Source organism: Gallinula chloropus (assembly GCF_964237585.1).
Source record: "Gallinula chloropus genome assembly, chromosome: 5".
NCBI classification, from domain to species: Eukaryota; Metazoa; Chordata; class Aves; order Gruiformes; family Rallidae; genus Gallinula; species Gallinula chloropus.
In genome coordinates this window covers 68,160,081-68,184,512 of record NC_140090.1, presented here as the reverse complement: position 1 = coordinate 68,184,512, position 24,432 = coordinate 68,160,081, and the positions used below count along the sequence as shown (strand labels likewise).

The 24,432-nt window shown below is 52.1% G+C and overlaps 2 protein-coding genes across 3 annotated transcripts in view; both read right to left on the bottom strand.

Moving 5' to 3' along the window:
• The window catches only part of CNNM2 (cyclin and CBS domain divalent metal cation transport mediator 2), a gene marked incomplete at its 5' end in the record, with an annotated part of 115,555 nt that extends 99,181 nt beyond the window's left edge, over positions 1 to 16,374 (bottom strand). The window contains one exon of the mRNA XM_084264934.1: positions 14,808 to 16,374. Coding sequence (XP_084121060.1) covers positions 14,808 to 16,374 — 1,567 coding nt within the window. The remainder of the gene's footprint in view (positions 1 to 14,807) is intronic.
• A 2,048-nt stretch (positions 16,375 to 18,422) lies between these two features.
• Positions 18,423 to 22,745, bottom strand: AS3MT (arsenite methyltransferase). Of its 2 annotated transcripts, none has more exons than XM_084265769.1 (11): positions 22,720 to 22,745; positions 22,339 to 22,379; positions 21,763 to 21,890; positions 21,503 to 21,653; positions 21,293 to 21,429; positions 20,954 to 21,023; positions 20,649 to 20,730; positions 20,431 to 20,562; positions 20,170 to 20,312; positions 19,632 to 19,766; positions 18,423 to 18,811 (listed from the first exon to the last, which is right to left on the bottom strand). In XM_084265769.1, coding segments are annotated over exons 1-11 (1,119 nt in total). In that variant the 5' UTR covers positions 22,721 to 22,745; the 3' UTR covers positions 18,423 to 18,712. The 2 variants fall into 2 exon arrangements, with proteins under 2 accessions (XP_084121895.1, XP_084121896.1); XM_084265770.1 differs by having other exon boundaries at positions 22,682 to 22,724.
• Between the last annotated feature and the right edge of the window lie 1,687 nt (positions 22,746 to 24,432).

The window sequence follows — 24,432 nt, the reverse complement described above, 5'->3', positions numbered from 1 at the left end:
TCTGTATTTTATACTTTAACCTTCTCCCATGCACTTAACTGCAGTTCTCTAGCTTTTCCCCTCTTTCCAGAGCTTCTGGATTCTCCTTGACAACCCCCATCCCCAGGCTTCTCTCAGCAATCTCACAGGAGTTTGCAATAGCTGGATGAAAAATAGGAAAAAAAAATAGAAGCAACATAAATGCTCACAACTTTGTTCAGTACTACTGTCACCTGCTGCAGACATGCTATTCACCAAGAGACAACCACTGCCAGCACGCATCTCTGTGTATATGTACATGATGGAGATAAACTGTTTCTTCATGCTGAAGCCAGCACTTTAACAGATACTAATGCAGTCAGCCACTTCAGTTAAATACAGCTTCCTTGGATAGGGGAAAATAAGAAACATATGATAATTGGCTTCAATAATTTAGTATCAAATTTTAACTCAAACTGCAAAGCTAGTTTAATGTTCTGTTTCTCTCATAAGTTCTTCAAGCACTTGCACACCCTCTCTATTGCCAGAAGTCACTGGCTTGTCCTATCGTGGCTGCAGCTTCCCCCACAAGCATCACAGCTCCATTTCCTGACCCTGCAGGGACACTACCACTATTTTTGTAAGCACTTACTAAAACCCCTCACCCAAGACAGAAGCTTCTGCCTTAAGCGCTGGTCCTGCAGAGCAGACATCAGTCCTGGGAAGAGGAGGGCAGCTTCTGCAGGCCTCTGACCCTCACGCATGCAGATAAAGAGAATCCCCAGAATGACTGCCTTGAAGCCAAACAGGTTTAACAACCCTTCACCAGCTGAAGCAGAAGGCAATTTGCTTGGTATGTCACAGGTAAAAATGTGCATGTGTCGGGGCAAGGGTAATGAGACATCTACCCCATGCGACTTCAAAAGGTTAACAACCCAAAGGTTGCGACACTCCCATCTCTTCCCTGTGCAGCCCTCAAAGGCTGCCCTGCATAGCCCTATCATCACTCCCTTCACCTCCCTGTTCCAACACAAAATAAAAAGTGATTTTATCTGAAACCAGGAATCTATTTCTGTCTCCTTCATAGTAACTTTTCCAATCAGATTTCTGAATTCACACTCTACTGGAGGACACCATTCCCTCACCTCTTCTTTCAGCCAGTGAAGGGAAGAAGGATGTGCTAGTCCCTGTCCACACCTTCCCTACAGAAGCCTAACCCCTCAGAGAGGAATGAGAAAATGGAGGTCCTCCATCTTGTTCCTACCTCCTATGCCAAAGAAAACAATAAAGAACCAGGACAGAGCTAGACAGATCAATGTGATCACAACCGCAGCTCAACTCTTCATGCTAGCACAACACAACGGTGCCCTTGATTACAAGCCCAACACTGAACTTCTGCAGTAACAGACACTGTAATCAGACATCAGTCATTAACAGAAACATGAAGAGACGTGGTGATAATGGTATCAACAGGACACAGGTTCTTTCAATTCTGTGTCAAGGAGGCAGGTCCAGCCTAGACCCTGACATACACATGGGCCCCGATAAAACCATCAGCAGTGGAACAATCCAGACTTCATCAATACTCTGAGAAAAGGCAGGACAGTGTGAGCAGCATACAGAGGAAGCATTCTGCACCACTATAGAGCAGGGTTGGACTATCAAAAGGACACATCTGCACACCTGCTGAACTGTTGATAAATAGCAGGTTGGTGGGCTATTTCCCCATATTGCTTCACCACACACAATAAGCAGAAAAGCCCAACTAAGGCATCCCTTTCATCCCAGATTTCACCAGCAGTGAGAACAGACTGGCACTGCATCCCTTTTACCCAGCTCACTCAAGACTGCTTGGCAGGGATGGCAACAAGGAACACTGCTGCATTAGCCCCTGCTGTAACCAACCTGCCCCTTGGTTCAAGAACACATTCTCCAGCTATGCCAGGAATAGTGCTTGAGACTTCTTGGCTTGTAAGGGAGCCAAGGATTTTTGATCATACTTTGGTTACCACCTTGCCACTGACAAGAAAGAAAAAAACAACCAACCAAAAACCAAGAGAGCTACTTCGACATCCCTCAAGACTGGGAATTGAAGCAGTAACGGGCATGCCACCTAGCAGGGAAGTCCTTAAGTCTTCAGCCAGTAAAACAGAAAAATACTTAGTTCATAATCAATCCTAAACTGGACATTACTTTAAAACTGTCTGAAAACAAAAGCCAAGCAGCTCAGGATAAAAGGATAAACAGCACCTCTGACATGGTAAGGAAAAAACCCCAACAGAATAAAACCCTGTGACATAAGTTAGAAAGCATCCAACAATGAACTTTACAGCAGCAATTTTAATACCCATAAAGATACACAGAACAAAGCATTAACCATAGGGGCATTCACCTTAACTATGTCTTCACACATCCATATAGTTGGTGGCCTCATTTAAACCTGTTGCTACTGTCTCCCAGTCTCTCTGATTGTCCTCACCTCCTGCCAACAAAGAGTGCCTGGAGAAGTACACATGATCTACAGAAAGGACAGGGAAACACTAAGTTACAGACATTGACAGCCAAGGGCTGTCTTGACCTCTGGGCAAGGGAAAAATAATCTGTCATTGGAGGGACTGTCAGTCTAAAGAAAGTTGCGATCATCATCCAAGGAAGTTACTACATAGAAATTAAACCAAACTCCTACGACATACCTTAAATTGCAGGAGAAAAGCTGAAACATACTTACTTCCACAAAACCACACAGTTGATACAATGGAAGGGGACAAAAATTAGTCCTTATTCTAGGGCAAAGTGACTGAAGCACAAGGAGCAGGCATTAGTTTATGTGCAACTTTGGACAGCACTAGGAAATCCAAAAGATCAAACCCTCCACTTCATCCTTGCCCAGCTCTCAAGTCCCTTGAAGCAGGTATGTCTTTGATTTCCTTGGGTCATTTTTTCCATTTTGGAGGAAACAAACAGGAAATTTAAATCTCTTGTATGCATTAAACTAATGTTTATTAGTTAAAAAGTTACCTGTTCCTATTTGCAAGAACTTTTGCTTTCAGTCATATCTCCACGTTTTTCACATCCCAATCACCCCCAAAACCGTGGAAAACACTGAGAGATGAGAATTACTCTCATTAGGAAGAACTGTTCATGAGTATTACCACAGCACTACCACCTGCTCCCAAAAACTGCATGCTGCCTTTCCTTGTGGGAGTGCATGCTCAATCACAGTACACACTCATTCCTTACCGCAACTACCAACTGCAGCACTGGGGAGGGCAGTTAAGATGACCCCATTTGTTACATGAATCTCTTGAGTTCCTGAACGAATGCTCATGACGACACTTCCTCTAAAAACTTCCAGGACTCTGCTGGTTTAATGCTTTTTAGAGGAAGGAGAGGTAGAGGCATAAACACCACACAAGTTCCCATGCCTACCAGCTTCCTCATAGTGGCTCACAGCTCAGCATCTTCCTTTTAAGCATCTGAAGCACTTCAAGGCACCTAGCTCTTTCTACTGAGGTAGATGCAGGTAGACAGCAGGGTACCTGGATGCAGCCTCCAGTATTTTCAGCTAAAAATTAATTGGACAGCAGGAAAAATGGCCAATTACAGACCATCATCAGTATAAACTTGGGAAATACGAGAAATTTTGTTAATTTCTCTACTCTATGCTTGGATTAAGATATCCAGCATAGTTATTAGTTCCAGGATGGCTGTATGTCTATCTGAAAAAAAGAGCATACTGGCCTCTCTGCAAAGCCCAACAGTTTAAAATGCAAAACCATCAGGGATACAACACGACAACTTCCCTCTTTCTGATTATTTTCCTTGGAACTTTTTGATCAGAGCCTGTGCATTGCATGGGGCTGACAGTGCTATTACTCTTGGAAGCTATACTCCCAAATTCTTTCCTTTACTGGAAGATGTGAGGTTGATGATTTGCAAAGAAGAAATGTATTAAAGCCTCTTACCACTGGACCATGTTCAAACAGCAGGCAGGCAACAAGTTCAAACTCAGTTTTCAAGCCAGGAATCAGAAGTGAAAATGCCCTCAACACTCAAATGTATGTGTCTTCACCCCACCCTTCCCCCAGTCTCCCTCTCATGAAAAAAGAAAGCTTGTTCAAAGATTACAGCAAAAACTGGAAAATTCAAAACAGCTGTTCTGGAAAGGAGGAAAAAAAACCCCAACCAACCACAACACATTAACAGAATAGAGCCATTGACAACAGAGTTCTCCTGGTAGACCTCATGCTATATGGAGCAGGTGTGTCCCTGCAGAGAGGAGGAGAGATCAGGATTCCCATCTGTGGTACATCACACAACACGGGAAAACCTCCATCCCCACCCTTTAACCTTGGGGCACTGGAGAAAGCAGGGGAAAAAAGCAAGCTACACTATTTGCTTACATATTGGCTGCACACACTACAACTGCACTCACAGGCTTAACCCTACATTTGGCATCAAGCAACAGATTGCTGTAGTTCCTGGAGACAGCATCCATTATGCAGGTAATTAAGTTTTTTCACTGCCCCAGCTGCCTTCAAGCTGTAACCTCAGGGGATTCCCACGTTGGGAAGCTTCACCCCCCACCAAGACTGCCTACAGGGTGAACTGTGCAATTCCTCCATTTCCAGATCTCCTTGTGAGCCTTCAGTCAATACAACACAAACTGGATTAAACTAGAAAACTACTGGCAAAGCAATCCCAGTTTAGTGATCATAATCATCCCCGGGCCTTTATCAATTGAACAGAAAGACCTGCAAAACTGTCAGTCCTGATGAAGACAGAGAGACAGGCTCTATCATATAGAAAGGGAATAAAGCTTTAAGTGTGTTGTGACTTCTGTAAGAGCCCCATGAAAACACACTGAAGGAAGATAAGCAGGCTTTTCCTAGATGCTATACACAAAAGTTGCTCGTTTCCATTGGAAGCAAGCACTCAAACATTTGGGAGCTGATGTTGAGCCTAAAGTACACAGTGCAAGATTTTCATTAAGAGAAACAGACAATGATGTTGATATGGAATTTAATTTTTCTGTGAGAAATCCCATTCATAGAGTGTTGAAGAATTGCTTGTGCTAAGAGAAGGGAAAAAAAAAATACCCTCAGTGAGCTGTGTGAAGTCCTTGAATTTAACTGTGGACTTATCAGTGTTTTCAAGCCTAACGCTCCAAAAGGCTCCAGGCAAACTAGAATATCAATGAGAAGATAAAAGTTATTCCCCACCAGGGCAGGAAACCAGCATGCAACAAACAACAGATCAGGTGGCAGAGCAGAATAAATCCCACAACTGCATAGCCCAAACATATGAGTTACTCATAGGACCACTGCCCCAGCCTCCAGTGAAGCATCCAGCAAGTCTTCACACAACTGGTATCTTGAGAGATGATTCTGCTCTCTCCCCACATACACATCAAGACACTAAAATAAAAGCTGAAAGTCAGAAGTTTTATCTGTACCCATACCTCAGTTAGTGTGGGGAAAAACAACCCCCACAAACTCAGTTATTCATTATGGTAAGTTTTGCTAAGTCACAACTCAGGCCTACCTTAACTAGTACAAAACTTAACTGAAGCCTCTTACTAGATGCTCCTGAAACATCAACTAAGGGCCACTGTCTGCACTTCCTGTTGTAACTGTCAAAGCTGTACTTGCTTCCAATGGAAGGATGTCCCCAGCCAGATAGGAGGAACTAAGCCTGCAGCCTCCCTAAAACCCACAGCCACACCTACTTTCGGTGCCAGATTGTAAGTTTTTATCAAGAACAAGTTCACACTGGCAGATTTTCTTCTTTTTTTGTAGGTGACTAGAAATTGCTGACAAGCAATTCGCAAGCAATAAAAGCAGGCAACTGATCATCCTTGTCCTCACGTAACTGCAGCATGGAAAGGGGTCCTGCAGGATCACTTTCAGCCAAGGGCTGCACTTTAAACCCCCAGTGCAAAGGGCAGGCAGGACAATCTTCTGAGAGCAGGAGGTGGAGTACTGGAAGGAAACCAGAAATGGCAAGATCAGTCTTAAAATTGTTTGCTGGCAGCAGAGTATCCACCTACGGCAGAGTCAGCGTTTTGTTGCCCTCACTTCCCACAGACAAGTGGGGAAAGTAAAGCCTTGTTCAGCTCCACAAAGATCAACAGCCCTGGGTGGCTCCATCATATCAGTGAAGGAGATTGTACCACCACAAAAAGCGTCACTATAGAGAAACCCACCCAAAACAAAACACCACTTTCATCCACACTTGCTGTGGGAGAGAACCTCGAGCAAGTAGGAGCCCGGCCTGGATGGCATGGTTCACCCTGCAGAAAGCAATGTTACAACACCACTCTCATCTGAAGAGCAGATCCTTTTAGGGCTGCCAGCTGGAGAGTGGTGCAATCCCAACGGAAAGCATTACAGAAAACAAAGCCATACAGATCTTTCCTATGAAACCTATGTGCTCATCTCCTGGCCCCAGCTCCTTTGGCTAGAGCAAGGCTCTTGCTTGGTTAATTAGTAACTGCAGCAAAATCGCGTTAACTTGTAACTCCCGAGGCCCCAATGATCATCAGGCTTCAGTTCTCAGATTGACAAGCATCACACTTGCTCTGCCCTTCGAAGTACAATTCCTCAATAAGAAGGGCTGTTGCTTCATATTTAAACACTGAAATTGTTGTGCCCAACTACATTTACAAGCGAAATGTTTCAATACAGAGACAAGCCCATCCCATCCACACAAGATTTCTCAGCTTTGAGGTTTCTGTTCAGTCTAGGGCTTAGGTATTTTAAGACAACTTGGTGGCAAGATAAGTTGCTTTTCTAGTATTCTTTTACTGGTCCTCTCAAGCAGATATCATCACCAGTAGGTAAAGAGCAAGACTGACTCATGTCTGCACACCACAGAAGTAACCACAAATCCTCATTTCCAACATATCAGCCAACCCAAAGAAGCATTTCTTGCATCTACAGGTTGTGCACTTAAACATCACAGTCACTAAAGACCAACAGTCCTCATCCTGCCCCACAGACAACACTGAAGTGTGGCAAATCCTGAAAGTCATTTTTCTGCTCAGTGAGAAATGGCTGCCTACCAAAATTCTGGAAGGCTCCCAGGCAATTTTAACACAAAACCTAAGAACAATGGCTCAAAGGTCTCCAAGGGCTCCTAACTCATGACTCTTGAGAGTGAAAAGCTACTACAGACAGATCCATAAACAAGGAAGTGAGCGGTTTTGAGAAAAGGAGAGCAGAAAGGAATTGGTGGAGACAAGTTTGCAAATAATCAAATCTTCTTTGTTACTGGGACCAGGGATGGAAAGATGAGCTGAGCCAGCCACTATGTTAGGTACATCAGGTACATGCAACAGGGGCAAGTAAAAAAACATCCAGTACCTCTCCAAACATAATGGGCTTTGCTGTGAAAAAGAGGGAACTGTCTGCCATTATCCTTCTGATACTGCAATGTGGACATGTTTCAAGCTGGACTGTCAAATCAGGACCTGGTTCTTCCAAGTCCACTTTGTGAAAAACACAGTACAGTTGTGTATCCCGGAGTCATAACATTAGTGTGGCTTTTTTTTTGTATGACATTGGGATTTTTATTTTGTTTTTTCAGTAGTTATGGGAAATCTTTCAGCAGATTATGATGTCTTTGCCTACATTCATAACAATATGCTTTGAAGAATCAGATTGTCATTACTTCATGTGGCACAAAAAACCCCCATTTAGAACACCCAGGGGCTTCTCAGCTTACCTGTTCCAGGCCATTCCTTTATCTTCCCTACACCTACCTCTGTTAGACCACCGACCCTGAGGTGACTAGGTTATGTCCTCCCCTTAAGGTTCCTAAATGAGCTTTACTTTCCATGTCCTTCTCACAGATACTTGGTATACCACCAAACTAAGCCCTAGTTTATTCCCAGCATAGCTTCTTCTGACAACTATTGGGCAATTCTGATTTCTAGGCCAAAGGAAAAGGTGAATTCCACAGAAGGTTAACGACAGATTTATGCATCTCTTCTTCTATGATTACATATTGTTGAAAAACCAAACCAAACTATAAAAAAAAAAAACACCAAAAACCCCCACAAGATAGTCCTGAGATGACTCTGACCTTGGCAGGAGCCAAGCTGGATCAAGAACCTGACTTAGGACTGTGATCCATGTGCTGTTAGCTGTAGCTCAGTAACACCAACCATTTATACTCCTATTTGCAGCTGGTAGCTTGTACTCCAGGACCTTGCCAAATTAACAGGAACACCAGGTTACACTCACCAGGGTACAGTTCAGAGCACTGGAGTACTCTATGCTGAGGGCTAGTCTTACAAGGTTCATCAGTGAAGTTGGGATGGAGTCAGCACTAGAAGTGCAATTGGTCTACCTAGACTGGCAGTTGCACCACAGCTTTGTAGAGGCTCATAAGCTAACAAAACAGTAAACTCTTGTTAAGTGCTTAGGGAAGAATTCAGGATGAGATATAGACTCAGCCAACACACTGCTTGGCCACTTCTTTCATTCTAGGCCTACTTGGTGGTGCCTAAACAGCTCTGAAACTGATTTATAACTCTTGATATCGAGCATACACTATAAGGTGCCTAGAAGAGGTGAAGCAGTGAGACTCCATATTCTCCAGGTCTCAATTTCTGTGTACTAGAACGTTTGCCCTCCAAGTGAGCAAGAAACCCTTGTACTAGCCAACACCAGAAAGATAGCTCAATCTTCTCTACAGTTTAATGGCAATGATGCTCCAAGCTAAGTGACCTAGTAACTCCCTCCATCATATTCCATTCACTATAATGATTCCTTCAGTAAAGAAAGGAGGGGACTGAGGAGTTATAACATATGAAGTGTGAGGTGGCTAACTCCTTCATTTCCTCATTTACCAGCTAGCATGACATCACAGCCTGTCAAAACAAACCCTACCTTTGGATGGCTTCATACAGATGTCACAATCAGAAATACAACCTTTAGATCCACTTCTTTCTACCATTAGCACCGCAAAGCTACTGACAGGAGGTACCCTACTACTGCTGCTTGTCTATGCACAAGAGCTGACAAAGGCTCCGTGTTGATTAGACACACTCACAGCATCTAGAGCTGTTGAATTAAGACATTATCTTTAGCTCCAGCACTTCTTGATTTGCAGCCTCATGAGATCAGTAAGCTTCCACGGTGAAGTTTGGTCTTGGTCACAGCCATTGTCAGACACATACTACTGCTGAGGATTAGTTGTCATTGTTTCTACACCCTTAGAGCCACCTGAAGCTCACCAAGACAGTGCTCTGCTCCTCAGGACCTCATGTTGGCAGAGAAAAAACAAAACTCTAAACATAAAAAAATTTCAGCCCTGGAAGAATACTGCAATGGTTAATCTACCTGATCATTTTCCTGGAGTATTTAATTTGCTCAGAAGTTGACATTCTGCCTCTTCTCTCAGTTCTACTCCAAAATTGGCTGTGAAATGCTTCTGGCTGCACAGACTGACCTGGAGTTTACATCTCTGCCTATTACAGATAACCTTTAAAGACACAGAGAAAGCAGATAGGAATGTGGTTCACTTCTGATGGAATTCACTCCCCTCAGCTTCAGCTCAGGAAAGCACGTGCTAACTTAGCAAACAGTTGAGGGGAGGAAAAGGCAACTTCTTGTCTTTGTTGAATGACAAGAGCTGCTAGCAATTGCTTCAAAAGCAATCCAAGAATTAGACCCAACATAAGTGTCAGATCCAAGGCTCCACTGCTCAAGATATTTAACTCACTTACTCCTGACCCTGCCAGCCAACAGAATCACATATTTCTTTCTACTCTTAGCAGCAGAACAGAGCCTCCAGTTGGGCTCCTCACCAAGGCCAGGGTGAAGAAGCACTGCTGCTGCCCAGAAGCATCTCTTCTTCTCCTGATCCCTAAAAAAAAGCTTCGCAGTAGGGTGTGCAGGAAGATCCAATGCTGTTCTCCGATGCACCCCCCACCACAGCTCCCTCCCAGCATACCAGCAGGAGGGCTGCCTGCAGCAACCCACATCCACCCCTCTCCAGTGGAACCAGCACGCATCCCCCGAGCTCTGCAAGGCCAGCAAAGCTCTTGGCAGCGCAGTACCTGCGGGTGCTACGCTGTCAGACAGCCAAGAAACAGCTTGTCACGAGGCAACCCCCACATGCAATTTTTGTTCAGGGAACAAATCTGCAGGCATATATCCTGCTAAGTTCTCTGTACCTCGGTGGCAAATTCTCTCCCACCTACCACCCCCCTACTCTCTTCACACAAAAAGTCTCCACACTGGACCTCCTCAGTACCTTTCCCTTTATATGACCTTCCCTGAAAGGATCAGAGGAGGTGCCTTTTATTAGCCAAGCAGTCTTGAAAACAATATTGTTTTCCAAGGAGGAGTTTTACATGCCTTTCATAATCCCAGAAGGGATTTATGTAGTTTCTTCCAGTTTCTCATAACACTGCAGTCACAGGCTCACACGGAGACAGACAACCTGTCAGATACACTGGAAAGCAAGCATTCAGATCCACTAAGTAAGAGTTAATCACTGCAAGTCTGGACTCAGACTTAGCAGGATGGGAACCCATAAAACCTCAAATGGAGAAGGAAAGAAGCCACCTACAAGTTTGGGTTGGAGCAGTACCACAAAGGTAAGTGACCTAACAACAGAATGAAACCAACTCAGATGAACAACAATAATGAAGAGCTTTGGATCCCTGGGCTACCAATCACCTGCTGCTGTTGTATCCGCTTCCAAAAAGAGGATCTGTGTGCTCAAAAGAAGAGCAAGTAGGTCTAACTATTCTTCTCTACTCCCTCAAAAGTAAGGGGTTTACATTTCAGGTTGCTGGGGCTTGGGTTTCTTTGGAGGGAAAAGAAAGAGATGAAGCTTTTCTCCAGGTCCTATGTAGTCACGAAACATACACACTATTAAAAACAGACAACACAGGACCAACAAAGCCTGAAGAGAAGATCAAGTTAAATCTGACAAGATTTTTAGGAAACAAAAGTCTTTTAAGGTCTAGTTGGCAATGTTTTTAATAAGGAATCTAGGAACTTTCTCAAGGCTGCCATGTGATTCAGAAAAAAGGGCTCTAACTGCTGCACACAGTTACAGCCACTTGTCTGTAACAGGTTATTAACTCTGATCTTTAGGATAACATAATAGTGGAGACTGATACATTAAAAAAAAAAAAAAATCAAAATATATGACTCCAAGTGCCCAGACAAGGAGGACTCCAGTGGACAAACTGCTGCCCTCTGAAGCCATCCAGCCCACCAGGAAAGCAGCCCTGCAACGGCTTGCAGAAAGTGGGCCAATCTTAAAATATTAGTATTACAACATGAGGCTTTTCAAGCTGAATTCTTGTAGCTCTGGCAGGCAGGGAGCTAGAAATAGAACACTTTGGATTTAGGATCACACATGCAGAGATCTGCCTGTGATAAACACCAAGAGCAAGTTCCAGAGAGCATTTGAGCAGAGACTTAGGAAAACTGTCAAAAAGGGAGGAGGGGAAGGAAAAAAAAAAAAAGATATTAAAAAAAGCAAGCCCACACACTTGTCAGCAAGAAAAAGGAGACCAGTGGAGACAGCTCACCAGCTTCTTTCCAAAAACGACTTTGTCACTCATTCACTCCCTGCCACAGCTTAGGAACCAGGATGCAAATCGATCCTGGAGCAGGTAACAATCACCAACATCAGGACAGATGGGAATCAACTTCGTTAAAATGAGATACCTCTTTGTGCTGAGCAAAGTCAGCAGGGCACCTCCCAGGCCCATATAAAAGGTACCTTATACATCCTTGCATTAGAGTGAATGAATTCAAGTAACTTAAACGCTAGTCTGTACAACTCCTAGGCAAATGGCTTTGCTGGTAAAGTTCGAAGGTGTGTCAATGGGAACAGAAAATTGCCCCTCTTTCAAAAGCTATTGATTTGTTTATTTGTAAGCAAACAGTGCTTTTTAGAAGGGAAGCTTTTTTGCAGACTGCTTCCAAAATCACTTGTATTCACACTTCAAGACATTAAGGCAACAAGGGAGTGGGAATGTGCTGCAGCTCTCTTCAAAATAAGTTTCTTGCCTGACGGCACAGAAGTGAAACACCTTTATTCTGCAACTGTGGACAACTGTGAACAGGTCCACCACCAAATCCTCCAGCTGTTCAGCCTCAACACCGGAACAAGTACAGAACTACCCACTTCATCTTCTGCAACAGGGTAAGGACATACATCCTGCTGTGCTTGGCTTTAATCTCCATTCCATGTTTAGGTTAAGAATGTTTTGATTCTGCCCCCCCCCCCCCCTTCCAAAAAAGCTTCAAAACCCTGCCCACCCAGTTAATTACCAAACTTCTTTAAAAAACCTAAATCAAACCAAAACCCACCCCCCCCCCCCTCCTTAAACCAATTAAGGTTTTTCAACTGGCAAGTGCTATACACGAGCTGCCTATTCCACTGAACAGTGGCAGCAGGGACCTGGGTGGAAAAAACACACGTGAGTTTTGAGACAAGCCTACAGCAGCAGCAGGTCAATGTGATGGGAAGGGAACAGTTAAAAACCGTAAGCTTATTTATTTTCCTCACTCTACCAGAGAGTAACATGCAATTTGATTCTCACCCCTTAATTTGTACATTCTCACGGGAATTTGGCAAGGTTGCTCTGAAGAAGAAAGTTTGAAGAACTCTTGCAAAAGACACAGTGCTATGCCAGATCAAGCAAGCTATCAGTTATTTACATTCATTTCAAAGGACACAAAGGAAGCCATTTATTTCCACCATATCTGCGCTTTTTTGAAGAGGGCTTGTCCATACAGACCAACCAGCATAGCTGCTCTGAAGTAAACATTTGAGTGTGATCAAACAAGCCCGAATTAATTCACAACTATGGAGACTATTCCAGGACAAAGTGATCTCAGGAGGGAACACACACGTTAGGAAGCCGTCCTAGACATGTGCTACTGGGACTGTTCCTAGGCAGGCAGGGGAAGTCCTCTGGCTACCAAGGAAAGCAATCTCTGATCTGCACCTTCCAAGCAACCCAGGAGGATTTTTAAGTAGCCTATTTTAAGCACAAGTTTCAGGAACTGTAAGGAGGCATATTTGGCTTGGCCACAGTTGCAGGATTAAAACACACACCTTCTCCCGGCTAGTAAGGGACTCCTCTGTTCATCCCTTTCAGACAAGGGAAATCAAACGCCCAAGGTAACAGCCTTTCTTCAGACACACGGCTGCAAACAAAACCCCAGTGCTGCTGCAGGTTAAGAGCCCCATCGTGGTATCTGGAGTCTGAATAACAGGGGCAGTGAGATGGGCACAGAAGAAAAATCCTACACCTGCAGACACAGCGAAATCCATCCCAACCAGACAACGGTTCAGTGACATAACTGAGTTTCCCAGGCCCGAGCTGCAGGCCCACAGTGCAGAAACCACGGCCTCTTCTCTCCTTTAACAGCTCCAAATGCAAGTAAGATTTCCCCATCATTCCACAGAGTCAGAAAGAAACCACCGCTGCCCCGGTCGGTAAAAAGGTGAACCCACAAAGATGAAATAAAGATGAGGTAACCAATGGGGTAACCCTCCAAATCCCCATGACTGAGTTAAGCAGAAAGAAGGAGACCAAATGCCATACTGACAAAGCTCAGCACATGGACAAAACAGCACCTGAAATTTAACTGGCAATTTAGATTTACTACCTAGAAAGACCACTCACCAAGTTGTCGGCAAGGTAACTTTTGTAGCTGCTAAAGGTGAACTCAAATATTCCCCGTTAGCCCAACTGTGGGGTCAGCACCTCATAACGATTTCTCTTTCAGCCAGAGCATCTCCCAGGGACTGAGCTGCTCAGCAGTACTTTGATCAGATCTCCCTGGGCACAGTCAGCTCCATGGCATTCCCACTGCCTTTCATTTTCCAGTACTGGAGTCCACATATCCAATCTGTTTGAAATCTCCCTTAACTGCCCTGTGCCAGCCATACAGCGTTACTATTTGGCTTGCAGATAGGAACAGGTTTAAAAAGGAAAAAAAGTTTTTTAAAAAAGGGTTTTCCTTCCTCATAAGCAAAAGCTTATAACAGATATTAAGATGCATTTGTCAGGTTAACACCTCCAACAATTAAGACAGAGCCAGAAAGCCTCAGTCCCATTCTGATGCAATTCACACACAGGCTACAGTGGAGAGCTAGAAAGAAGGGTCACATCTTGGCTGAGCCTGTGGTCCCGGGGGGCAGAGGGAAGCCTAGGAAAAGAGATCTGTAACTCCGAAGCGCAGCACCAACAAGTGCTTTCGAATGTATTTTAAGACCCTGAAACTATTTATGAGTTACAAGATCAAAGCGTCAATCAAAATAGCTGGAACACGAGCACAGAGCTGAGGTTGGCCAGCTGAGCCTATGAATGGAGCTAAAACGTCTTGTTTATCTCAGCACGTGTGCGCGCACTAAGCCTGAAAGATATGGGTGACCTACCCGAGCAGCCCACCCTCCTCACTGTCAGGCCAGCTGAAAAAGCACGGAGAAGACACCGCCAAGTAACGGGTGCGGATTCCCGTCAGCAGTTCTCACTATAACGGACAGATGAGTGGAAAAAGCAAGAAAGAAAACAACCTTGCTTGGCACCGTGCCCACACACACATATCCCAGTGCAGTGGGGAAAAGCGGCCGGGGGGCACATACCAGCCGCGTATCAGCTTTCTGGGCCAGGGAACGGGCAGATCTGGCAGCAGCCTGCATACCGGCCACCCTCCATCCTGAACGCGCCTTCCCAAACCCCTCTGCAAGCAGGAACCCCAGAAGCCTCTGCTGCAGGATCCCCTCGCCTCAAGAAGGCAGAAGCTGACGGCTACCGAGCAGCGCCTCCCGCCCCCGTGCCCCCAACGCAGGCACGAGCCCACCTTTTTTGAACTCCTCCAGCATCGCATCAAGCTTAGTGTCATTGAAGACAAAATGCAGAGGGTGGTTGTAGAAGCGGGTGATGGTCTTGAGCGGAGTGCAGTCATCGGGGTCCACAAAAGCCAGGTCCTTAACAAAGAGCAGGTCCACAATGTTGGAGCGGTCACCCTCAAAAACGGGGATGCGGGTATAACCGCTCTCCATGATCTCGGACATAGTGTTGAAGTCGAGCACAGCCTCGGCAGCAATCATGAAGCAGTCTCGGAGGGGTGTCATCACATCCTCCACCGTCTTGGTGCGCAGCTCCAGGGCTCCTTGAATAATATTGAGCTCCTCCTTGACTAGGTCGTTGTAAGGGTCGGTGACCCGCAGCATCTCCAACAACTTCTCACGGTTATAGACCGTGCCGATCTCCTGGCCCAGGACACAGTCCAGCAACTTGCTGACGGGATAGGAGGCCGGGAAGGTCATCATCATGAAAAACTTGGTGAGGAAGATGGTGTTGGCGCCCACGGCCAGGCCGTGCCGAGAGCAAATGGCCTGCGGCACGATCTCGCCGAAGATGACGATACCGATGGTGGAGACCACCACGGCCACCAGCCCAGAGCCGGCAATATCGTCCAGCAGGATGGTCAGCGTGGTGTTGACCAGGACGTTGCCGAGTAGGAGGGAGCAGAGCAGGTAGTTGCCCTGGCGCCGCACAGGCTCGATGCGCTTGGCATAGTTCTTCTCTTTGTCCGTGCCACAGTTCTGCACGATGCGCAGCTCCATGGGGTCCAGGGCCATCAAGCCCAGGTTGAGGCCGCTGAACATGCCCGAGAGGCAGAGGAGGAGCGAGATGAAGATGACCTGCAGCCAGAAGGGCAGCAGGAACTTCTTTTCCTCGCCGACGATCATCTTGGTGTCCTCGCCGTCATGGTAGATCCAGGTGGTCTCGCCCCAGGGCGGGGGCCCGGCCGGCCCCTCGGCGCCTGCCAGCCCTCCGGTGGCCCCGGGCCCCAAGGCGGCGGCAGCGGGGGCCGAGACGGAGGTGCACAGGTAGTAGGACTTGCTCTTCTCCGTCTTGCGCAGGGGCTTGATCTCGATCTCGATGATGCCCGAGGTGCGGCGGTTGAGCACGATGTGCGGCAGGATGATGATGTCCGAGGTGCGGATGCCGCAGCGCTGCGGGGCGCCGCCGCCCGCCGTCCCGCCGCCGCCGCCCCCGCCGCGCCCCGCCGGCCCCGCCGCCGCTCGCCCGCCCCGCCGCCGCTCGTGCTCCGTGAAGGCGATGCGCGACCAGGTCTCGTTGTTGATGTTCTGCCCGTAGACCCGCAGCTTCACCCGCGTCCGCTCGCTCACCCGCAGCGCGCCCCCCTCCATGAAGGAGACGTCGTCCGTGTCCTCCAGCCGCAGGCCGATGATCACCGTCTCCTCCGCCGCCGCCGCCGAGGGGGGAACAGCGGCGGGAGGCGCGGCGGCGGCGGCGGCCGGGGGCCGCCGGACCAGGCAACAGCCGAGCAGCAGCAGCAGCACCACCCGCGCCCCCCGGCCGCCCCCCGCCATGTTCCCACCGGGCAGCGCGGCCATCTTTAGTCAGGGCTCGGCGCTGCCGCGGCCCCGCATCGCCGCGCGGCGCCTGCGGCGTGCCCCGGCTCCCCCGGCGGCGGCGGTGGCGGGCGCGGTGAGGCGGCGGGCGAGGCGGCGGGCACTACCGCCCGCGGGACCCGACAGGCGGCGACTGCCGGGCCGGGCCGAGCCGAGCACCGCCTCAAGCCGCTGCCCTCCCCGCCCCTCCCGGCCCGCCTCGCAGGGGCGGGGCCCGGCCCGCGCGCAGCCAATCGGCGCCCGCCCCCCCCGCCAATGGCGGCCCGGCCCCGCCTCGCCGCCAGCCACCGCCTCCCCAGCCCGGGGGGCGCGTGACTCCGGTGTGTACGCCAGGCGGGCGGGGCGGGGCCAGCCGCGCGGCCACGGCCAATGGCGGCGGGACTCGGGGCCGGCGGGGAGGAGCCTCGGAGGGGCGCGACCAATGGGGGCGCGGTGCGGCCGGCGGGCTGGGGACGGCGCGTGCGGCGCTCGGCGGGGCGGCTCGCGAACCCTCTGCGCTGCGGGACGCGGAGGACCGGACGGGACGGGGCGGACGGGACCGCTCCCCCCCCCACCTCCCCACACACACACACTCCCGCCTTTGCCCTGCCCACTGCCGCTGCCCGCCGCGCCGCTCGTCCCCCGCGGCGGCGGCCCCGGTGCGCCGCCCCGCGTGTCCCCGGCACCCCCTCGGCACCGGTGGGCGGTCGCGCAGCGCCCCCTGGCGGCGGCGCGCGGCACAGCCCGGCGGGGAGCGTCCCCCCCGCGCTCCCGCCTGCGCTGCCCCTCCCGCCGGCAGCGCTCCCGGGGGAGGGCTCCTCGGGGCCGAGGCCCGCTCCCCGCTCCGTACTGCGGGCGCCCTCCGCGCCCCAGCGTGGCCTCTGCTCGGTCGCTCCCGCCATCGGACTTGACCGCTCAGCGCGGATCTGCCAAGCCGCGCTCTCCCCCCCCTCAGCCCCGCGCCCCTTGCCCGGCCCCCCGGAGAGAATTGGGGCGACCCCGCGCCGAGACCTGGCCCCGGTGGGACGGGGCTTTGGAGCTGCCGCTGTGGAGGCTCAGAGCCGCCCGGGAGCCCCGCGCCCCTTGCCCTCGGTGCTCGGGGTCTGCAGAGGACGGGCTGCACCCACAAACAAACCGGTCCCGGCTCCCGCCAGCTCCCCCCGCACACGTGGGGCTTCGCGCTGAGAGGGGGACATGGGCCCATCGCTGCCACCACCAAAACACCCAGACCGGGCTGCTGGACAGGGTATTTTGGGGCTCCTCACGTGGGAAGCCCCTCTTTTCACGGCTTCGGGGCTAAAACCCCCACGGCTGTGCACAAGCAAAACCAGGCAGCCAAAATCCACCCTCCCCACCCCCCCACCCCCCATTCAGAGCCTGGGGAAAACTCTAATACTCCAAAAAGTCAAGTTCCCTCTGCTGCTTCCTCCCAGAAATGCTGAGAATTTTGGGGAAAAAAACCCCAACCAGTGCTGTGCAAATGAGCGGCATTTAGCTGTGACCTTTTCCTGTATGCATGCGGGGGGGGACCTGGCTGCGGGCGCCTCTCTCCCCTGGCAAGCTGAAAGGCCGCGGCAGGGACCCCTCTAATGAAGGGGTTTGTAGGTAGGACCCCCTGCCCCACCTGCTCTTCCGCTCCCGCTGGGAAGGCTCTGTGCTAGCCGGGGCTAATTGCTGCCAGCCCTCCCCCAGGACGTCTGGGGACTTTGAGACAAAGTCTTTGTATGTAATCGCGGAAGACAGCTAAGCAGGGGGCTGGGAGGGTGGGGGAAGAGACATTAAACAGCATCTCAGATGTTTTCAGCGGGTCCTTCTGAGGTCCCATCAGTGGCGTCCTTCCACACCATCCCAGAGCTCCTCTCCCTGGGTCTGCCAGGGAGACCCCCTGAAGCCCGCCAACGCGTGCCTTGTTACCTGCACATGACACCAATTCCATTTGCCTTTTCTTTTAATCATGGGGAGCTCTAAACCCAACAACTTACAAGCTATGATACTCCCAGGTCTGACCCATAGCCTCATCCAAAACCAAAAGGACAAGGTGGCAAGGCAACTTCCCAAGAAAACGTATTTATGGGCATTATTTATGTTTAATCTCTACACTGTGAATTAATCGCTCTGCTACTTAGCTGGTGGCAGAGGGCGGGTTGAGAATTCTGGGCTGTCATGCCTGTGTCTGGACTTCTCGTCACTGGGCATCGCCTGGCCGCTCATGCTTTTCATTCCAGATGTTCTGCAACCCCCCCCTTAGAACCCAGGCCCTCCTCAGCTGCCACCACTGCAAACCACCCTTCAGCACTTCCCCACGTTTCTTTTTGAACCCAAATATTTTATCACTCGCTGTTCAGCAGCACCCAGGGGGACCACAGGCGCCACCAGGACGGCAGGCAGGAGCCGGGGCTGCCAGTCGCTCCAGCAGCTGGAAGGGATCACAGATCTTCTCCTGGAGGGCAGAGAACAACCCAGGGCAGGATCAGGACAGGGGCAAGCAAGAGACACCTCGGGAAAATGGTATTTTCCCCCCAACATGCTCCATGCAGCCCACAGGCAGACCCTCCCTAGCTAATGTGAGGGCAGCCCCTTGTCACCCCAGCTGCTTTTCCCTGCCACGAGGAGGAAGCCAAGAGCTTCACTGGGACTTCTGCTCTGCTTTTATCTGAGAAATGTCCCTGCTTGGACAAGGATCCAAGAACATCTTCCCCCTCCCCAAGGTTGTGTTTCAGGGACGCACGGCTGCAGAGTTTTATCTCTCTTGCCTCTCCTGGCCCATCTTTGGGCTGGAGAGACCACCAAAGAGGAGGAGTGAGGCTTCCAGCAGATAAAGCTGCTTTGTGCTGCTGGGTCAGGGCTGGCAGCCAGGGCCAAGCTCACATCAGCAGCTGGCAGAGTGTTGAGCAGCACTGAGCCACAGCGATGGGCCATCACCTCCCTGGGGTAGGCTGTCCCCAGCCATTTTTCTGGGAGAAGAATGACTCTACTTGGGAGACCTCAGGAAAGCCCAGCTGTCAGCCTCGGCAGCCCCCAGGGACATGTTGAGGCAGGGCAAGGGACTCTCACACCTGGTGGATAGAGCAGACCCCCACTTTGGAGGGCTCCAACCTGCACTGGGGTGCAGTTGCCCAAACTCAGGCAGCACCGTTGGTGCCCCATGGGTTCCTGCCTGGCCCAGAACAGCTCAGGTCACTTGGTGTCATGCCACTGCCTCTCTGATACCCTGGGGCAACTCTGATGTCCCCATGTCACCATCCCTGCCCGCTACCAACCTTCACCCCCTTGCAGCAGCGTCCCTGCGGTGTGGCAGCATTAGCCCCGCTGGCACGGATCAGGAACTCATCTGCAAACCTGGAGCTCCTCAAGATTGCAGCCATCTCAGCATCCACATCCACCACCTCTCCTTCCTGGGGAAAGACGGACAGCCTCAAGGCTGGGGTCCAGGATATGTGGCCCAGGGGACCCCAGCCACCCAGCCAGATGATGATGGGAGCAAATGCAGGGGCACAGCCCAGCCCAAAACTCTGAGAAACACCCACAATGACCAAGCAGCTGGCTGTCCTGTGAAGCCACCATGAATGTCCTGCTCCTACCTTCACCCTCAGGTGCTGCATGGGTCTAGCTTCCATTCCTGCCCCTATTTGCAACTCCCCTGGTTTATACAGCACCTCTGCTCCCCCTCACCCAGCTTACCCCTAAAATCACAGAGGATGTGGCTGATTGTCACTGTGTCATCAGCTTCCCCCCCCCCCATCCCTACAAACCAGGACTACATGGCATCCTGGGGAACCCCAGTGTGCCTCCCCGCACCTTGAAGGTGAAGTTGGCATCGAACACCAGCTCCCGCTCGTGCCCCACGATCCCACCATTGTAGATGACTTGGCCCGGCCCGGCCCGGCTGCTGCCCGGCACCTTGAACAGGCGGAATGTCGCGGAGACGAAGCGGCAGTCACCTGCAAGAGGTTGGAGGGCTGGGCACTGAGCACCCCAGCTGGGAACTGGCAGAGCCCAGGATCCCAGCACAGCTACTCATGACTGCCCAGAGCCAACAGTCTCTGGTCAGACCCTCACCGACGATGCTCTCTAGCTCCTTGTCGCCGATGGTGATGGGGCTGGCAGTGACCAGGCACGGGGGGCTGAACCCCACCTCCTCAGCGATGCTGTACAGGTCCTTCCAGTACAGAGCTCCTGCCAGGCACTCCCCTGGCAAGAGACCGCAGATGTGTGTGATGGAGGCAAAGGTCCAGTCCCCCCATCCCGTGCCGCCCCCATCCTGGAGCCCTACGCACCCCACAGCACCCTGTGCTTCCGGATAGTCTCACTCAGGTGCTGGCTGGCATAGACGTCACTGAAGTACATCTCTCCACCGGGCTGGAAGGCAGCAAGAAGCAAAGGGAGACCCCAAGAAGCAATGTGATGAAAGGGACAGGGAGAACAAGGCACCCCATAGCACTACTCTGCTCGGGACCTACCCTGCAGAGATGCCCTCCTCTGACCCCATCCCACATCCCCACCTTGCTGAACCCCATTTGCTGCATCCCAGTGGCACCCCAACCCTGCCTCGTTCCTGCCATGGGTACCAGCCCCAGTATACCTTCAGCACACGGTAGGCTTCCCGTAGCACGGCCCTCTTGTCAGGTGCAAGGTTGATCACACAGTTGGAGCTGGGGAGGAGAAGACCAAGGCTCATGTGCACCCTCTCGCATGCTCAGTACCACCAGATGCTGCACATCTGCCAGCTGCTGCATGTCCCATTGCTTCCCATAGGATTTGGAGATGCCAATTTGACCATGAAAATCCCAGGCTCTAGCCCAGACTCTGCCTTGGGATTACCCTATTCTAACACGTGCTCCTGAAACAGGCAACCCAGTGGGATGCGGATCCGGACCCCAGCCCATGGCTCTGAGCAGCAGCAGGTCTATGTGGTACCTACATGACAATATCATAGCTCTCATCAGCCAGCCCAGCATCTCCCAGCTTCTCCATGTAGCCCTGGAGGAACTCCACATTTGGCTTTTGGTAGCCAAACTTCTCCATGTGGTAGGCAATGTGCTTCTTCGCCACCTCGACCTGGGAAGGAGGAAGGGAACAGTGGTGAAGGGATGCTGGTGGAACAAGAGGACATCCCAGCTCTGCGCCATACCTGGCCCTCAGTCATGTCTATCCCGGTGACGTGACCCTGCTCTCCAACCAGCTGGCTCAGCAGGTAGCAGTCTCTGCCGCTGCCACTGCCCAGGTCCAGGATGCGGCATGACGCCAGGCACTCGGGGATCACCAGACCACAGCCATAGTACCTGGGGGGATGCTGAGCTGAGCCAGGCAGAGGAGCTCCATGGTGGTCTGGGGGAGGGGGTTTGTCAGCACACAGGGCGACAGCAGCAGAGGGGAGACCCCAGATTTTACCTGGCCACCACCTCCTCATGGACACGCTTCAAAGCATCTCTCACCGCCTTGGGAAGGGGCCTGGCTGATGTGACACACGCATTGGTTTTCAGGTCCTCTGACTTCTGCAGCTCTTTGCCGTAGTAATCCTGCGGTGGGAAGGACAGAGGCCACCAAACGTCAGCAAGTTGTGCCCCAGGATCTCCCCATGCACCAAAACATGGGGGCCATGCCTGTGCTTGGCTTGTAAGCCCCCCGGTGCTCTCCAGCACCGGCACTCTTGTTTGCACCTGGTGACAAACCAGGCTCACGTGGAGCATCCTCCGCAGCTCCCCCTGCCTGCAAGCACAGACGGGTGTGCAGGCTGCGGCCCCCAGACCCGAGGGGCACAGGGAAGGAGGGCCGGGAACCGTAGGGGTGCCCAGTCCCCGTGTCCCTGGGAAACGGGAGCAAAGCAGCCAACTACGCCGGATGTTTTTATCTGGGCCCTGAAACAAGCTTTGCCCTCTGCGGGCAGCAGACATCCCGGCAGAGCCCGGGCTCGGCCCCCTGCCCAACCACCCCGCCCCCCCGCCAGCTCCCACCCGCACCCCTCACCTGCACTTCCCGGTGAATCTGCTCTCCGCAGGGCGCTGCCACTGCAACGGGAACGTGGGGATGGTGCCTGACGCCCCAGCGATGGGCACCGCCACAGGCTCTCCCGAGGCCGCTGAACCCCTCCTCTTCCCCCAAACACAGGAGCAATTTTTCCCCCACCCACCAGCAACACCCGGGGAGACCCCCCCAAACCTGCAGCCTAGTGGGACTCTCCTGGGTGCACCTGACGACATCACCCCCCGAGGCGCCCAGTCCCAGCTGCCCCCATAAACCTCCCTGCAGAGCAAACCCCACCGCCCCCTCCCCATCCCTGCTTCCCCCCGGCGCTTTGCAGAGGCCTCACTCAGCCCCGGGGGTGCCCGCGGGGCCGCGCTGCCTTACTGCCTCCAGCCGCCGCGGCCCTGCCGGACTCTGCCCGGCCTGGGCCACGCTCCGCCCCGGCACCCGACACCGCCCGGGGCCCGGCTTCCGCCCGCCACCGGCTGCCGCCTGGCCCGGCCCCCGGGCTCACGGCCCCGCAGCCTGCGCGCAGAGCCCGGGGCACAGCGCGGCGAGCTGGCCCTGCTCCCATCGGGGACCCGCTGCCATCACCCACCATCTGTGCCTGCGCCCACCCCCCAAAAAAACCCACCCTGCTGCCTCCCCCTCTCCAGCATCTCTGGACACCCCGGCGCAACCCAGTCTCTGCTCCCACAAAAGGCAGGAGAGCAGAGCTCAATGCTGTACGGCTGCTCTGGCCCCTGCAGAGGATGGGACCTTGGAGGGGACGAGCCACCTGCAGCAAGGACACGTTGCATCTCCAAAGCAGCACCCGGAGCCAAAGCATGACATGGGACATGGGGGGGCAGAGACCCACCGTCCGTCTCCCCCCACCCCGTAGTGCCCACCAGCACTGGCACCTAGAAGAGACTCTGCTGCAGTTTGGTGGTGTTCAGGGCAGCTTTTATTCCCAGCAAGTGGATCACAGCTTCTCCATCAGCTCAGGGAAAAACCTCATTCCCAAAGTGCATCTGCAAAGGGGGGGGGGGAGGGGAGGGGGAGATCAGGGCCCCTCCCAAGGCAAAAATACCCCCAGTGGGCTCCAAGCTAACAGTGGCACCTTCACAGGGATGCAGGCGAAGCCCGAGGCGGCAGTGGCACTGGAGAGGATGGTGGCATCCAGCCCAGGAGAAGGCTCTGCAGCACAGGAACCAGACCCCAGCAGCATTCCAGCAGGAACACGGCAGGCTGATGCCCACTCTCAGCCTGCCTTCCCCTATCAGCCGATGAAAAGCACACTTGGGCAAACAAGAGCTTCCCACGTGCTGAGTGCTCCAGATAAGTGACTTCAAACCCAGACTGGGTATTTATAGCCCGGGCCTGCTGTCGCTCCCCGGGATGACAACAGGAGCCCGGTCGCTGGTCCTGAGACACAGAGCAGCGCAGAACTGAGCCCGGCGGCTCATGACGCTCCCCTGCCCGCGTCCCAGGCAGGCCTTTGGACACCTTCCCAACCAGATCCAAACCCGCAGCTCCAAGGCTGCTCCATCAAAAGCTGGAGCAGCAGCCCAGGAAGAACACAGCTGAAGGCTGCAGACAGTGCAGATGGGTTGGCAAGGGAACGGTGTCCCAAACTCCAGCGGAGCAGAGAGATAACCTCAGAGAAGGACGCTGGCAAAACCACGTCCAGCTGGACCCACAACAGAGATGTACACCCAGATCCCGCTTCCAGGAGTGCTGGCCTGGGAATGGTACCTCAGTTTACAGGGAAGTGCCTTTCTCCACCCAGGCACTCAGAGCTCCCGCTGGTTAACACACCCTGAATCAACTGCGCCCTGTGCTACCTCTGCGCCTCAACACAGACCAGTGCTGAACGGCAGGAACTTCTATGGCTCGATTTCATGTGCTTCTTCCCAGGGGTGCTGGTGTGGGCCCAGGACCTCATGCTACATGGGAAGTAAGTGGACATAGGAATTGCTGGGGGGGGGGGTAAAGTTTCAGGCAAATTTGTTTCAGACAGGAGCGGGTAAGTGTTCTGGAGCAGAGACGTGGATGGAGGCACGTGAGAGGGGCCCCATGTGCCCAGAAACACAGACCCTGCGCGTATCCCAGCTG

Excerpts from the sequence above, each read along its gene's own strand:
- AS3MT (XM_084265769.1), bottom strand. Across the intron at positions 21,654-21,762 it reads CATGAGGAGGTGGTGGCCAG|GTACTATGGCTGTGGTCTGG; the intron begins GTAAAATCTGGG and ends GCATCCCCCCAG. Across the intron at positions 21,430-21,502 it reads TAGACATGACTGAGGGCCAG|GTCGAGGTGGCGAAGAAGCA; the intron begins GTATGGCGCAGA and ends CCTCCTTCCCAG.